The sequence below is a fragment of the Mycteria americana genome, chromosome 8 (genome assembly GCF_035582795.1).
Source record: "Mycteria americana isolate JAX WOST 10 ecotype Jacksonville Zoo and Gardens chromosome 8, USCA_MyAme_1.0, whole genome shotgun sequence".
NCBI classification, from domain to species: domain Eukaryota; kingdom Metazoa; phylum Chordata; class Aves; order Ciconiiformes; family Ciconiidae; genus Mycteria; species Mycteria americana.
Genome location: NC_134372.1, coordinates 35,096,091 through 35,111,133, shown reverse-complemented (window position 1 = coordinate 35,111,133; position 15,043 = coordinate 35,096,091). Strand labels below are relative to the sequence as shown.

At 37.8% G+C, this 15,043-nt stretch overlaps 1 protein-coding gene across 3 annotated transcripts in view; it reads right to left on the bottom strand.

The window, feature by feature from the left end:
- Positions 1-4,638: 4,638 nt before the first annotated feature.
- Positions 4,639-15,043, bottom strand: part of ITFG1 (integrin alpha FG-GAP repeat containing 1) — a 92,750-nt gene continuing 82,345 nt past the window's right edge. For 2 of the 3 annotated variants that reach the window (XM_075510684.1, XM_075510683.1), the window contains 4 exons: positions 12,965-13,089; positions 11,985-12,067; positions 10,213-10,330; positions 4,639-6,839 (listed from right to left, as the gene is read on the bottom strand). In XM_075510684.1, the coding sequence (XP_075366799.1) occupies positions 6,780-6,839; positions 10,213-10,330; positions 11,985-12,067; positions 12,965-13,089 (386 nt within the window). In that variant the 3' untranslated portion in view covers positions 4,639-6,779. Of the gene's footprint in view, positions 6,840-10,212; positions 10,331-11,984; positions 12,068-12,964; positions 13,090-15,043 lie in introns of those variants that run through there. The other variant, XM_075510685.1, reaches the window with a different exon arrangement.

Here is a 15,043-nt window from a genome sequence, read left to right as displayed (position 1 = left end):
GGTGGCTCGGGTGGACCTGAATCCCGGCTGCCCGCCTTTGTTTGGGATCTGAGTGGGGTCCCGGTGGGGTAAAAGGGAGCCGGTCCTCCCCTTCGTCTTCTGTTCCTCCCCTTTTCCCCCTCACTCGTGGCAGACAGCCCGTGCGGCTCCACTCGTGCGGCGTGCCCAGCTGCCTGCCTGGCTGCAGCGTGCTGCCTGCAGCTCAGGCGCCGGGAAGAGCCCATCACACGCTATTGTGCGGCTGTTGTCTGACAAGAGTGACAGCTAAAATGGAGCTATTACTTTACAAGAAGTTAATAAAAAGGCGCACTTAGCCTGCTGCCTGCCCTGGCTCCCATCCCTCTGGTTATCCATCACATCGGGTTAGCTTGTGAGGGGAGATGTTACTTAGCGAAAGGGCCCGAGGTGGGGCAGGCGGCGATGTCGGGGGAAGGGTGACTGTAACCCCCGGGAGAAGGACTTTCCGCCGGGCGGGGCGGGGCGGGGCGGGAGGCCCCCGGCCAGCGGATCCCGCCGCAGGGGCTACCCGTGGCGGCGGGGCTCCGCGTCCTCCCGGACGCCTCCGAGCTGGCGATGGAGGTAACGTGTAACGGCGAGAGCCGCTGCTGTTCCGGACAGCCGGGACCACGGCCGCGAAAGGTTGCCGTACCGATAGGCTACGTGTAAAATTATAGCGACACATGTAAGTCCATTAGAGATTTTTTCAAATCTCCCGTAGGCATCGCGAGTTGAAGCACCTCGGGGTATTTCATATAGGATGTCTTTTCCCTAGAATTGCCGATTAGGCGAGGCTGAGAGCTTTTGCTCAGAATCCCGAAGTATTGAAACAAGATGTTTGGATCTGCGCGCGGAGCGTGTTGCAAAGCTTTGCGCAGCGGGCAGGAGCGGTCCGAGCCCTCCCGGCCCGTCCGCCGCAGGGGCCGCGGTGCCGGGCGCGGCGACCGCGGGTTTCCCGTGCCCGAGAGCGGGCTCCAGCCCCGCTCGCAGGATGCGGGAGGTAACGTTCTCCACGTAACTCAGGTCTTCTCTTCTCCCCGTCGCGGTCGTGCACGATGATGCAAGTCTGAACCTCCAGGTACCCCACGCGGAACTCCGCTGTCCGAGCTCAGGCACTTTATGGATGCAATTTGGGACCCACTAGATTTTGCAAACGGCCAATTAAATGCATAACTGCAACTTGCGGTTCCGCCTGCTTAAGGAGTGGGGCCGCTCACTGCAGTCTCGAACATGATTGCGAGAGGTGAAGCTCTGATTTCCTTGTGGTTTGGTGCTACGTGTTCGAATGTTAAAGTCTTTCTACAGTTTTCAAAGGTCGCATATCCTGTTAGAAAAGGCCATCCTCTTGCTTCAGATTATCAGGTAAACATTTCAGGCTCTTCCAGTCAATATGATTGTCAGTTTCGGCGAATTAAGCAAGGAGGGACCAAAGAGCAGCTGGCCCAAGCCAGCGCGGAGCCCCGCGGGGCTGCGTGGGCGGGAGGTGCGGGGGGCGGCACTCCTCCCTCCTAGCGCTCCCGCGCTCGGCTCAGCCACGGGGCGCAGGGAGACCCGGCGAGACCTTGTTGTAAAGGTCCTGAGCTTTTCTGGGTATTAAAGATCCATTTCAGTGTTCTAAGAAGCTTGATGAAGTATTAAGCTTGATGCTCTGGCAAAATCCCAAGTTACATAATTATATTATTCCGCTTACTCGAATTGTCCTTTCAATTTCAAATAGAGATGATACAGTCCTTCTCAAAGGGTAGTTTTCCCATGAATTGTTAAATAGCTGCTGCATTCCAGCAGAGGATAAAGCAATTTATCTCTGTTCACCTCTTAACCATGTTTTTATAGTGGTGTGATGAAATGTTAAATTATATAGTGAAAACTCCTATATTAAGAGAAGTCCTCATTAGGTGGATCTACTTTGCATTTTTTTCTTTACTAACAAAAATGTTTACTGTAGTAACCCAAGAAAATATCTAACAGACTAATAATTTCTACTGTATCTGTGCATCGTCCGCATTTTTTTATCCTCTGCAAGTACATAAACACAAAATTAAAATCTGACTATGCTGTTGTGCAGACTGTTAGGAGACAGGGGGTTGCTTTTTTTTTTGCCCTTTTTTTTTTTTTTTTTGGAATGCACAGTGTACCTGATAGCAAAATTTAGCTTGGATATTTTTATTACTTGTGATGATATAAGAAATGAGAGAACTAGCCTGATTTTCAGATGTCAAAGCTGAATTTGCATTCAGGAAAACTATTTGTGGTCAATTGTCTCACACCAAAGAAAAAGAAAAACCTAGTAATATCTTGTGCTCAATACAAGTTGGTAGTAATTGCAAAGACCCTATCTGCTACAGTCAATTTAACTGAAAAGTTGGAGCTCTAGCTTGTCCATTAGAAGGTTGAACAGAGCTATTACACACCAGGGCTGCGTCAAGCTGTCAGTGTGGGAGACGCAGGTAGTAGCGTCAACCTCATAGATTTGGGGCATATTCTGCCATCATTTATTGCTGCTTTCAGAGAAATTTCTCACGTGGACATCCCTGTCGCTTTGTCTTGCTAGAGTCCTTGTTAGAGATGGTGCTTTAAAATATTTTATAGTAAACTAGTAACAGGTCTGAAGGAACTTTCACTTCTCATTTTCTGAGCCTGCAGAGTGCTAGTTCCTAGGGAAGAAAATGCTGTGCCACCGGGTCAAGCCAGCAGTAAGCTTGAGTTAATTAAACTTGAGTTTGGGAGCTAGGAAAGGTTGAAGACAGCTTTTGGACAGCCAGTTGTGTATTGTTCTGCTGCTCTATTGAGTCATCATGATTATTTTTGAATGGGAGTAGTTCACAGAAGGCAATGGGACTGCTCATTTTAATACATGTAAATACCTGCATGAACAGTTAAAGAATGAGACAGTTACAATAGGTGCTCTGCTGCAATAAAAGGCTTAAATTTCCATTATTAGAACTGATTTTGCCTCCTCCCAACAGTTCTTCCTTAAAACTTCCTTTGGTTTGCTGTTCTGCTAGAAGTTTTAATTTTGATATTACTTAAAGTATTTGCTGCTCTTGAGTAGCCAATTGTACATCACAAATAGCCTCAGACCAGCAGTTTTTTACTAGGTTTGAGGCTATTTGGATATTGTTTTTAAAAGAGGTTGCAAAAATATAGATGTCAACAGTGAATAATTGTGAAAGGAGGTTAGGAGTTACATTTCAACTGTTCTAGTACCTGGGTTTGTCAATAGGATTTAGGTGCATTTGATAAATCTTAATTAAATACAATTTCTAATTAGAAAATGATAGAAGGTGCAAGTGCCTCTTAGCATGGTGACATAATATGTAATCATACATAAATATGTATTATTGGCTTTGTTATTTACTACTGAGTTAAGAACACTGCAAACTTTCAAATAGTCATGAAGAATACTGATAGTCTTCAGAAAGCTTACGGTGCACTTCTCTATTTACTAGGCCATATAATTAGATCTGAATATTAGAATATACCTACAAACTTTTCTGGCTTAAGTCAGGAAATTCAGGAATTTCAAAATAAGGTTAACATGTATTTTACAGTTTTTATGGATTGTACCATAGATGGGATCACATTTTTCATTGAAGACAGGAATTAATAAAAATAGTGCTGTGTGGTTGATTATTTTCAAAGTGACAGCTGAGGCCAATATAACTAGTGCCTCAACAAAAAGATCTTGTCATCAAAATGGAAAAATAAAATAGAATGGATAATAGGGCTACTGAAACAGCATAGCAATATTTCAGATTTAACATCTCTATCACTCTTGATTTCTTGACATACTTCTCTGTCTTTGATCAAAAAAATTGCTGATCCCTTTAGAATGTGTTTGAATTGCAGATGTTTTTGTGAAATCACTGGTCTTAATACTATTTATTTGCAAAGTTTGAGATTATTTTAAGCATAAAATTATTTTCTGGATTTTTAAAAATACTTGTTTTGGTTATCAATGTTTTCAAAACTCTCATGGTTAATGCTTTTACATTGTTTTAACAAAACAGCTCTGATGATTATAATATAGTAGAAACTTAAGGACTGACTTCTCCTGTTCTGTTTAGGTGTCATTTATTTGAAAGTAGTTATAAAAGTCCTGAATTGACTTGGTGCATTTATAGTGATTACTTCTCAATTAATCATAGCAAATGTTTTTAATAAAGCTGTCTGTTAAGAAAGATGGCCTTGTCATAGGAGGAATATCATACTACATAGAATTTGCCTATTAATCTGCAGCAGAAAAGTTGGTTCTTTTGTTGGGGGATTATAGTGCATTAATGATAAATCTGGTAGGAAGATTCAGTCTTAAAGCTTTTCATGGAAAATGAGAACAAAGAAAGATGGTATTTCAACAGCCATCTGTCAGTTGGCATGTCAATAGTATTTTTATATAGGTGAGATTTCACACTGAAGAAGCCTTCCAATAGCATTTCTCACCAGGGCTGTGCTATGGTGGATGGATTTTGAAAATGTATGTAGTTAGAACTATTTTCCCTTCTCAGTTACTGTGACAATCACCTGGAACTACACTTTCTAATTGATGCTGCTTTCTTAAACTTACTGGTAGAAGGCTAATAGCTTTACCCAAACATATTTTTGATGCTTATAAAATAGAAAACCAAAGTACAACATGAAACCTTTGGCAAGAGGTTTAACAATATTTAATGCCTTAACTGAAAATAGTAAGCATATACTGTTGTGAGGCAAGCTATGAGTAGTTAGAACCTGTGGTAAACTTTATTATAAGAAAGCTATTAAAGCACCAATAACGTATTGTATAGAAAGTGATGCAATGATGCACTACCGAGCATGCAAAAGATACCGAGTTCATTGTTTTGTTAACTTGACAACAGCTTAAATGTCAGCATGAGGTTATTTCATTTCTGATTGTTTTTCCAAAAAAACTTAAGGAGGCTAATCTATGTTTATTATATAGTGATAGAGGGCTACAGACAACTTTGCTGCCACAGTGGTATTATGTGTTTAGCCTTATTCTCCAACCATCTGAAAAAGACAGGAAAATATATTGAATTGTGCTTCCTCTTAATTATGAGATTGGTTATTACTTTTTGCTGTCAGCAGCAAATTCTATCAATGGAGTTGAAAAAGTCCAATAGCATTAAGTATTTATCTAAAAAATCTTACCTTTTCATGCCACTCTAAGAGAAATATTAAAGGCGTGCATTAAGGAAATATGCTATCTTGAATAGTAACAGTAATGTAATATGAAAGTCTCCTTTGTTGGACTCTGATCAGTTCATATTAGAAAATATCTAGTAAAACTTCTTAAAACAGCTTAGTAGACCGCTTATCAGTACTTTTCTGATTTTTGGCTTGGTGCTGCTGTATGAATGGGTCACTGTTCAGCACTGCCATGGTAACAAATTGTTTGACTGTAATTCAGCGTGGACATCATCAGTTCAGCTTTGTACCCGCTCTCTCTTTTCTGTTCCTGTATTGAGAAGCAAAGGTAGTGTTACACGACAGCAGGTTACAGGACAAGTGCCAGACCGGAGGAGATACAGGCAATCACCTCTGCAGTAGGTCAGATCAACACTTTGTAGTTTGTTGAGAAAGTGCGTTCTAGTTTATCAAACAGTATTTATTAGGAATGCAAGTTGACAGATTTAAATGCACAATTAATCACATAAACTCATATCACTAAGGAATAACTATTAAATAAAAGCATGATTATTTTTAGAGACTCTTCAGGATCCAAAGTACACTGAGAAATTGTAACATTATCACCATTTTACATACAGAAAGTTGAGCTACTCCTCTTACGTAATTATTACAGCCTTATGAAATTTGAGCATAGTAGTGTACATAGATAATGTATATTGCTTATTTTGAGTGTCCTATTATATTCTTAATTTAGTCTTTGTATATCTCATCCCTTAGCAATAAATTTTAGGGAGTCAATCCTCATTCTCCTTCCACTCCAAAATGTTTCTTTTAACTTCTTTAAAAACAAAACCAAACAAAAAAATCCAATCCCTTTCTTATAAGTAAAAAAAGTTATTTTCATAATGACTTTAGGCCATTATAAATAAACTATAACCACATTTATTTTAGAAAAGCAGTTTATGTAATGCTGATACATTTTTATGATTTTAATTTTTTAATGCTTTGTCTTCTCTCTAGAACTAACACACATAAATACTGCATCTATCCCATGATGAGCTACTGAACTAGCATTAACGTTGCAGGTTTCTTTTAGTTCTCCAATTCCTAAATTCTGTAACTATTGCACATATGGATTTAAACAAGGAAAAATACAGAATACTTTAGGTTGAGCACCATTTAGTACAATCAAAACAATTAATGGTCTAGTCATCTGAGAAATTGCTCAAGCTTAATTTTCAGAAATGCAGGTTATTTTGCAGGAATGTATAAATGACAAGACCAATCCAAGTGGTACAAAGTATTCTGCTCACTGAAATGCTAAACTTTATTTACACAGCTTCCTTTCTATCAAACATTACTAAAGAATTGGTGGTACGTAAACAATGGTACATGCAATTTCATCCCTTTACTAAGAAAAATAAATTTACAGTTCTGTTAAATAAAGACCAAATGCTATTATATACAGTCTGTTAACTGAAAGGCCTTGTGAGATATTCAGGTCTAATTTTAATAATTCCCAAATAAATACCAAATAATGCAACATTTACAAATAGCACACCAGCAGTATTTTCATGGTAATCCTTTTACAAATCAGAATTTACTATTTCAATTAAGCAAATGAGTAGCAGCTCCTTCATACAGATTAAGGCATGTCACATAGCATCAAAATGGAACCGATGAGCCTCCTGTCGCTTCTCTCTGTCATCTGCTTTCTGAAAAACAATAATAAAACAACACTTTGTGGGATCTAGAGCAATACTGTTACAGAAATTAGTTGTCAAATGTCAGGGAATGGTTGATTTTTTCCAAGTCACTCATTTGACAAAAGGCAAAAAGCTTAGTAAAAGGCCCTAGTAATTAGCTTTTAAATGATGTCAGTTTGAAACAGTGATAATCTACTCAAAATTGGCTTCTGCTGTAAATGCTCAGCTGTTTTAGTATTTATGACCCATTATTTTCTATTATTTCTAATAATGCCTTTTTAAAAGGAATATTTCAAAAATGAAGAATGTTTCCTAGTATGCATTTATTTAGTCTGCATTATAAATACAAGATGAAATTACTCTGGATTAACTGTAAATGTCATCTATGTTACACTTAAAACAAGATTGTTTTTAAAAAATTCTGTTAAATACAAATTTAGACAAAGATGGCAGTTCAACCAACAATTAACAGCACCAAGCAGGCTAAAAATGTTCAATGTTTTTGTTTGCATTACAAAAATGTGAGGTAGGATGCATTTCCCTGCTTATTTATGCAGAACACAAATTGAACTGCTGAAAGAGTAGTTTGGATGGTGCTTGGAAAAAAGAAGCATATTTAAATTGTACCTATAATCCATGTAATGTGTAAAAACATGTTCTCTCCCACAAGCCTTCTCTTGCATTCTAAAGCAGTAACGGAGTATGAAAGCACTTATTAAAGGATTTTTGAACACATAGTGTGAACTTTTCTAGAAAACAGTGTTTTTGTCATGACAGACAGTATGTGTAAATCCTAGCATAAGAGAATTTAGCAAAACAGATTTAAATGCTTTTTAGCTTGCTTACACCTAACTTCATTTTACTCATCCAAAAGGAGGGGGGGGGGGGAGGGGGAAAGAAAAGCCTTTACAGTATGCTGTTGTGTGGGCATTCAGATTTGTATCTCAGTTGATAAATATACATGACAATTTTGGTAGAAATTGGTGCATGTGTTCTGCCATGAAAGTTTGTCATCTGCTTTGGCCCGAGGCCAAAGATTTCCTCATTATACAATGTTTATGTACAATAGCACCTCCATTGGATTAACTATGGATTTTACTGCATTTTGTGGCAGCAGCAGAGCTGTCAGTGGAGTTTAAGATATATCAGTCTGGCTTTTTGGCAGGGACTTTATGAATGTCAGTAGTATTTTAAATGTCAAAAATGGGGTGGGAAGAAGGGAGTGGCATACTCTTTCCTACACTGAAATGCTTGTCACATTGCACAAAATTTTGTAGTCTCACTTAGAAAGCAATTTCACTCCATTTCTTGTATGCTTCCTGAAAAAATTACTACTTCAAATTTGACAGTAACTGATACTCTGATGAATCCATCAAAACTTCTCTAGCAGTATTATCATCAATGTGTAGTGTTCACATGACTAGCCTCAAGACCACAAAGCGATTTATAAAGAATCAGGAACATCAAGGTCCTTAGCTAATGTAGCAGACTATATTGTTATAAGATGAATAATGGTGTAAATTCTTCCTCAATTTCTCTTTCATTTGATGTATCAAAAATAAAAACTAGTAACTGAGATTTAAAAGCTTGCCTTTTTTTTTTTTAATGGATCCAAAATTTCTGTGGCATGACAAAGCAAGATACTATCCCTAAATCCTACAGTTATTTAAACAATACAATACTTGGCTGGCAGACGAGTGTATAAGAACTATTGTAGACAAAGGGCTCCTACTGCTACTAATCTGCAGAGGTCAAAGTACACGGTTTATTTTAACTGCTGAATAAAACACTGCAGCTTACAGACCTATGTCCTCTGGGGGGAAAGAAGAGACTGTAACTGCCAGTACATTTCCCCTTCCTTTCTTTGCTATAGGTAGTCTAGAGTCTGTAAGGGAAAACAGCATTTAGGCAGAACAGTATTTTTTTATGAGAGGATTACTGAAAGAGGCAGTAAACCAATAACAAGCTTAGAAACAAGGAACTTTGGAGTTTAACTCCCAGTCTTGTCAGTGATGCACAATACAGCCTGGGTCAATATTCTTATTTGTTCTGTACCTCAAGTATTTCTTCTAAAAATTGGGAAGGTAAAAATCAATAGGAGGGCATTGGAAAATTATAGGAACTAACAAATGTTTATACAGTAGTCTGAAAATACACACAATTTATCCAAATATTTGTGCCTATTTTGAGCAAGATGCAGCTGTTAGAAATTAGTTTATAATATAACCAATACACCACTTTATTCACATATACGTAGTGGGGTTTAAAATGGCTCAGAAAGCACTCACTCTGGCCTGAGTGCTTCTTTACATTACAATACATGGATTATTATACGAAGAATTGTTTTAAACACTGACATTAAATCTCCATTTCTCCAGATGGAATTACACATAGTTAATCCTTCTGCAACTCGGAAGTCCAAGTATTCAAGCATTTTTTCTGCTACTCTTGTTGCTTAAGAGACAGAGTTAAACCCAGCCAGTGCATAGTCCTAGCTACCAGTTAGCAATGCTTTCTTGGTACAGTACGACATGCTAAGGACAGTCATCATAAACTTTGTATTGCTTTGCTTTGTGTGTTTTATTTAAATATGAAGCATGCGCAAAGCCTATCTGAATGTTTAACAAGGTCATTTTACTTCCACAAGCACAAAATAACAAACAGTTCTACCATGTCAAAATGTGCAGTAATTTTATTTGACAGCTAAGATTATGGTTTGGGTATGTAGTAGCATTTATTGGCAATCCTGCCAGTTGGATATGATTGTGAGCTGAGCATAGTTAAGAAAAATGGGAACGCATTTCTTTTGTGACATGAAAGGCCCCTTTCAAAATGCGTCTTCAAATCAATGGATTTCTATACACTGCATGTATAATTCAGAGAGCAAAGCAGCCAATATGCACACGATTGACTCCCTATACAGTCTTGAATACTAATGTCAGTGCAATCAGCGAAGATAGATACAGAAAAAGAGGCATTTTCCTTATTTTTAGATTACCAGCAGAACTCAAGATAAGTAAACTGAGTTTATGTTCCATTTTCCAAAACAGTACTCCTTAAAACTCTGCAAAATAGAAAACTTAGATATGAAACAAAAATGTCTCATTTAGTTAGGAGTAACAGCTTAATAGCAAAAGCTTATCGATGTTGCTCTTCGTTTCCCTTTTTAAGGGTCTTAGAGCTTAAATAAAAACAATGCCAATTTTAAGCTTGCAGTAAATACTGAATTAATAATAAACACCTTTTGGGAATTAATGCAGCCTGTGTCAGAAATTATACTGTAGAAAACTACTCAAAAACCCCAATGTACAAGACTGTAAAATATTAGGAAGTGTTAAACAATATAGAAAATATAGAAAAAAATCTAGTTAATTAAGCTTACCTTTTCTTGCCAGTGTAATATGCCAATTATTGCCAGGATGAAAACGCAGACACCAATTAAGGCTATAGCTGTTAGCAGCACAATGTTACTTGGGGTCAGATACAGCTTGGCACTCCAGCTATACAAAAGAAGAAAATACAGGGAAACATGAATACCTTTCATCAGGAAGCAGAAAACAGATTTAACTTATAAAGATGAAAAGAACCTGCTAGTGTAAGACAGGTAGCAACTTGGTCTACAGAAACTAGTGGCTATACTTAGAGACTGAAGCTTCATGGTGTTTATTTGGAAATATATGGCTTAATATAATTACTTCCAGGCAATGCCATGTCTAAATTCAGTTTCTATTTAACTTTCCAGGAATGCTATGGACATCCTCAGGGACTGACTTTTTTCTCATTAGGATATTTATCTCCTGCCCCTACCCAACACAAAGTAAAATGTGTAGGAAAACCTTCCACAAAACTGCCTGGGGCTTGGGGAGATGGAGAAGCAGGGTTAAATAAGCCTGTAAGATAGATTGTGTCCTGCACATGAGAAGCTCCTCCTGGACAGGCTCATGGGGTTCAGCTGGTTAGGCATCTCTCAGTCTGAAGTTCACCCAGGGACGACTGCAGTTGGAGGCAACAGAACCAATTGATTATGGCAGGAGAATGCTGGGGAGCAACAAAATTAAGCACTTTAAGGGCTTCTGGAAGACATCGCTCAAATGTCGTGAGGTCCTGAGGCTCAGTTAACACCCTTTGTGTACTCCAGGCTTCCTATCGTGGGAGAACTGTCAGCAGGAGGCTCTATGTTGAGGCAGCACTGAGGCCTCTCAGGAAACAACATATCTATGTTAAAAAAAAGTTATAAGTTTAAGAAGTGTTTATTATTAAATGTGATTTCTTCTGGGGATTCTATCCTCTGTGACTCTACAGTGTCCATAAACTTACTCTATACAAAAATAATTTAAGGATAAGACAGAAAAATTTCTGCATAACACATACCTTTAAATACCTCAAGACTGTAAGTACATTTTCTTCATCTAGCAAATGTTTTTCCTGTGGTTGTTAATTAGCAACTCAAGTGGCACATCACTGCTCAACTGTTATTTGTCCTATAGTAAAATTAACTGCTGAAACTGATGTCAGAATCATTTCTGCATGATAAATGCAACTGACCTCACTAGTAGATGAAGCAGCAAAAAGCAGCTGGAATACGTGACTAATGTTTTCTCTAATAGCAAAGAGAGAAACACACTCTCTTTCTGGGATAAACGTTTTAATTGCAAAGTGAATTCAGTGTTCAAGTTCTTGTGTAACCAACCCATTCACCTTTAAAGAAAAACATTCATACCTGTAGCAACAGTGCATTCAGAAGGGCTGAACTAAAGCTTTTATATGGAACTAGACAGAAATTGCATGTTTGGTGAAACAAAAATGCTCACTTCAATCATTACAATGCTTGCAATTTGTCAAAAAGAATGTTGGTAAATCTAGCATATATGTTATTATTTACAGGAGTTGAGCTGGTAATACACTTTGATTGTTTGTATGAGCTGGTAATAGATTTTGATTGTTTATGGGCACTATCTAAGAGTCTGTGTAAATACTTGAGAAGTATTCTGCCTAGTCAGAGGCAACTACATCTCCAGAACTGACCCCCTTGCCCCAATTGTTCTTAAATTTACTTTCTATACAAGTGACTATTTTTAAACCTACACATAACGCCTAATTTAAACTCTATATTAATGTAATTTTGTGAAGTGCAAATCAAAATGATCAAGTTACCTTCGAGGAACATTATGAGGATAGGGGATGACTATAAGCTGGGAGTTTGGTATGATAGCTGTCCATTCTTGTTTTCTTATGGACTGAAAGCAAAACAAAGGCTATGTCAATTCCTAACAAACCAACACACTTAAAAGCAAAGCAATTCTCTGTTTGTTTATCCTTTTGTATGTTTCAACAAACAGTTGCTCTTTTAAAATTTTAAATATAAGTGATTATTTCCTTACATTTGTATAAACCTTTATTCTGAAAGCGCCAAAGTGCTTTTTAAAAAAAAAGAGTAAAAAGCAAAATAACTATTGCTGACATGAAACACAGCATCTGCTTAAAAAGTACAAAGCCACAACATAATAGGGAAAAAAGAAAAGAAACAATTCTACAAAGGAGGCGGGCAAAGCAATTATCCAAATCAGAATCTGGCCAGTACGCCAATTCGAATACCTCACTTTTTAAAGTAGTACCATCAGATCTTTAAAGACTGAAAATGGTCAGGACCCTACTTTTATGTTTCATCTGAAGATTAGATAGTCACGGTAATCTCTACCTCCCATCATACTGATCATGGTTTTATCACTGAGGCAGAAAGGATTATATGAGTTTACAGGCCAGCCAGACCAACGCCAGGAAAGTCTTACAGCTGAGACCATAATAATTGGACCCTCAGATCTAATACACATTGACCATAAAAACAAGCACTATATACCTGTGCTAACATTTATAAACAGCTTCAGTCATCTTTTGGTCTAAGTGGTAGCTTCGCAGCTTATACACCCCCCCAAAAAACAGGCATGCAAGGTTCTTTTTGGCAAACTTTTCTGTATTCAAACTTACTTCTTTGATATTCTTGCTTGGGGGGGGTGGGGGTGGGGGGGGGGTGGAGGAGCGGAAGTGTCCCTAGCAGTATTTCCATTTCCATCCAAACTCTATTAGGAAAGGTAATGCAATAAATATTAGCTTGACAATCTTAAATCTCAACTAACCTTTTCTCCTAAAGGACGAGGAATGCCAACATACAAATGGTCGAGGAAATTAGCACTCCGTCCCAAACCTAGCACATTGTATGGCAACTGGAGAGCAAAGTGTGCTGACTGGCTAAGCTGTCCAGCTGAAATAAATTTAGAAAAGAAGCCCAAGTAAGTATTTTTGGAAAAAAAAAAAACCAACAAAAAAAAAACCAACCCCAAACCCACCAACTTTTTACACAGATACACATTTCAGAGTCAGTAATAAAAATGTTTAAAAAACTTTAATCAACTGCATGATTACTTAATTCTTAAACGCTCAGTCCCACATTTCCAAACTACTTGTGGGCACTCACTTGGAGAATAGCCTAAATGCTTTAGATTTCTGGGTAAAATGATTCTTTTGAGCACCATTTCTACATTAAACTGAATCTCTACTATTTGTTACAAGTTGAGAGGAAATCAGCTATCCACATGTATTCTGATATGAGTAGTGCCATGTCTTTTGTCTCATTGATTTACAAGCTCAGACTCAACATATGAAGGTTCACTTTAATTCTTATCAGTGTTAATCACTAACTACTGGTTTTTCTTGTGTCACAGAATTAGCTAATTAAATTATCATGAACAAATTCTCAAATAATAAATTGATATAATGACAACAGGATTACAGTGGTTGCAAGTTAGGTCCTAGTGAGAGCATGTAATTATAAATAAAGAAGAGACTGTAGGGGAAAAATAACATTCTTTGTTTCCTGAAAAGGCAGTAGGGAAACAGACAACTGTTGCAGCTATCAACAGGTTCACTAACATCCCATATCCAAAGTATCTGAGTATTCCATTTCAATAAAAATCTTGTAATCTTCTAATTTGTGGCAAACAGATCCTATGTAGATCTGATGTAGATTCTCCATTCAGATCCTATGTAGATTCTTTGTTCATTCTCTAGAAAGCCTCTTAGTAAGTGATCTGGTTCCACAGCAGGAATAACAGCACCTCATAAGCACCACAGTGAATTCAGCCCTTCACCAGATTAATAGAAATGAGTTCAAGGGATACTTGACAACCAGAAGTAGGTTTACGTGATCAGTAGAAACAGTTTTTCACGAAGATATGAAGTACAGTCAGTATTTTTTAAGTGTCAGATTTTTCTCTGCTTTGACACCTGACAGATTATGCCTGAAATTGGAAATTATACGTTAAGTGGCAAAACATAACAGAATGTGAATTAAAGAACATGAATTCACATTTTGTAATGAATTTACAGCCAACTCCTTTCTACCTCTCCACAATTTCTTCCAATGCTCAATTCTGAAAGTTAGTATTTTGCTTCGGACAACTGGCTGTTGGCTATACTAGTTGCACTGCATCTTGCATAGTTGCGGCAAACAGAGCGGGGTGGGGGGGAATTCCCAAACAACCACCACCACAACTTCTTTGGCAAAGCCAAACATCCTTTCAAGAAAAAACAGAAACAAACTCCCATTCTTGGCTCCTGGAGATAGCCCGATAAGTGCAAGCATGCATTTGCCACTATAAAGCAGCAGTGATCCCAGTGGGAAGTCTCTGGAAAGTGACTGTACAAGAGTATTATAAAAGCTGTTACAGCAAGGGACTACCAAGATATGACACCTACTTTCAGAAGCAGCTCTTCAGCTTTTATATCCTCCTATGGGGGACAAACTACTTCGTATATTGGATGATGATAATTTTGAACCCCTATTCAAGACAATGATTACTTCATGGTTCTATTTTTCTTAGCCTCCCTGCCCTCCACCAGGTTTTTAGGAAGAAGCTTGCCATATGCTGTCAGGCATGTTTTGAAACAGTCCTGTTTAATCATGAGGTAAATAATCTGTATTACTGTAGTTTTAGAGCTATGATAATTTTATTTAAAAAGGCAAGATAAATGTCAACTAAATACACTTAGATGAGATCTGAAAAATCAGGTTGATGCAGTTACCTTTTTGTTAAGCTAAAATGCTATTAGCAAAAAGAAACAGTAACAGACTTCCTAAAGATTAGGCATATTTTAGATTTACTTTTTCCCCATGCAGAACCCCGTAATGAGCAAGTAGAGGTGGAAATATTTAAATA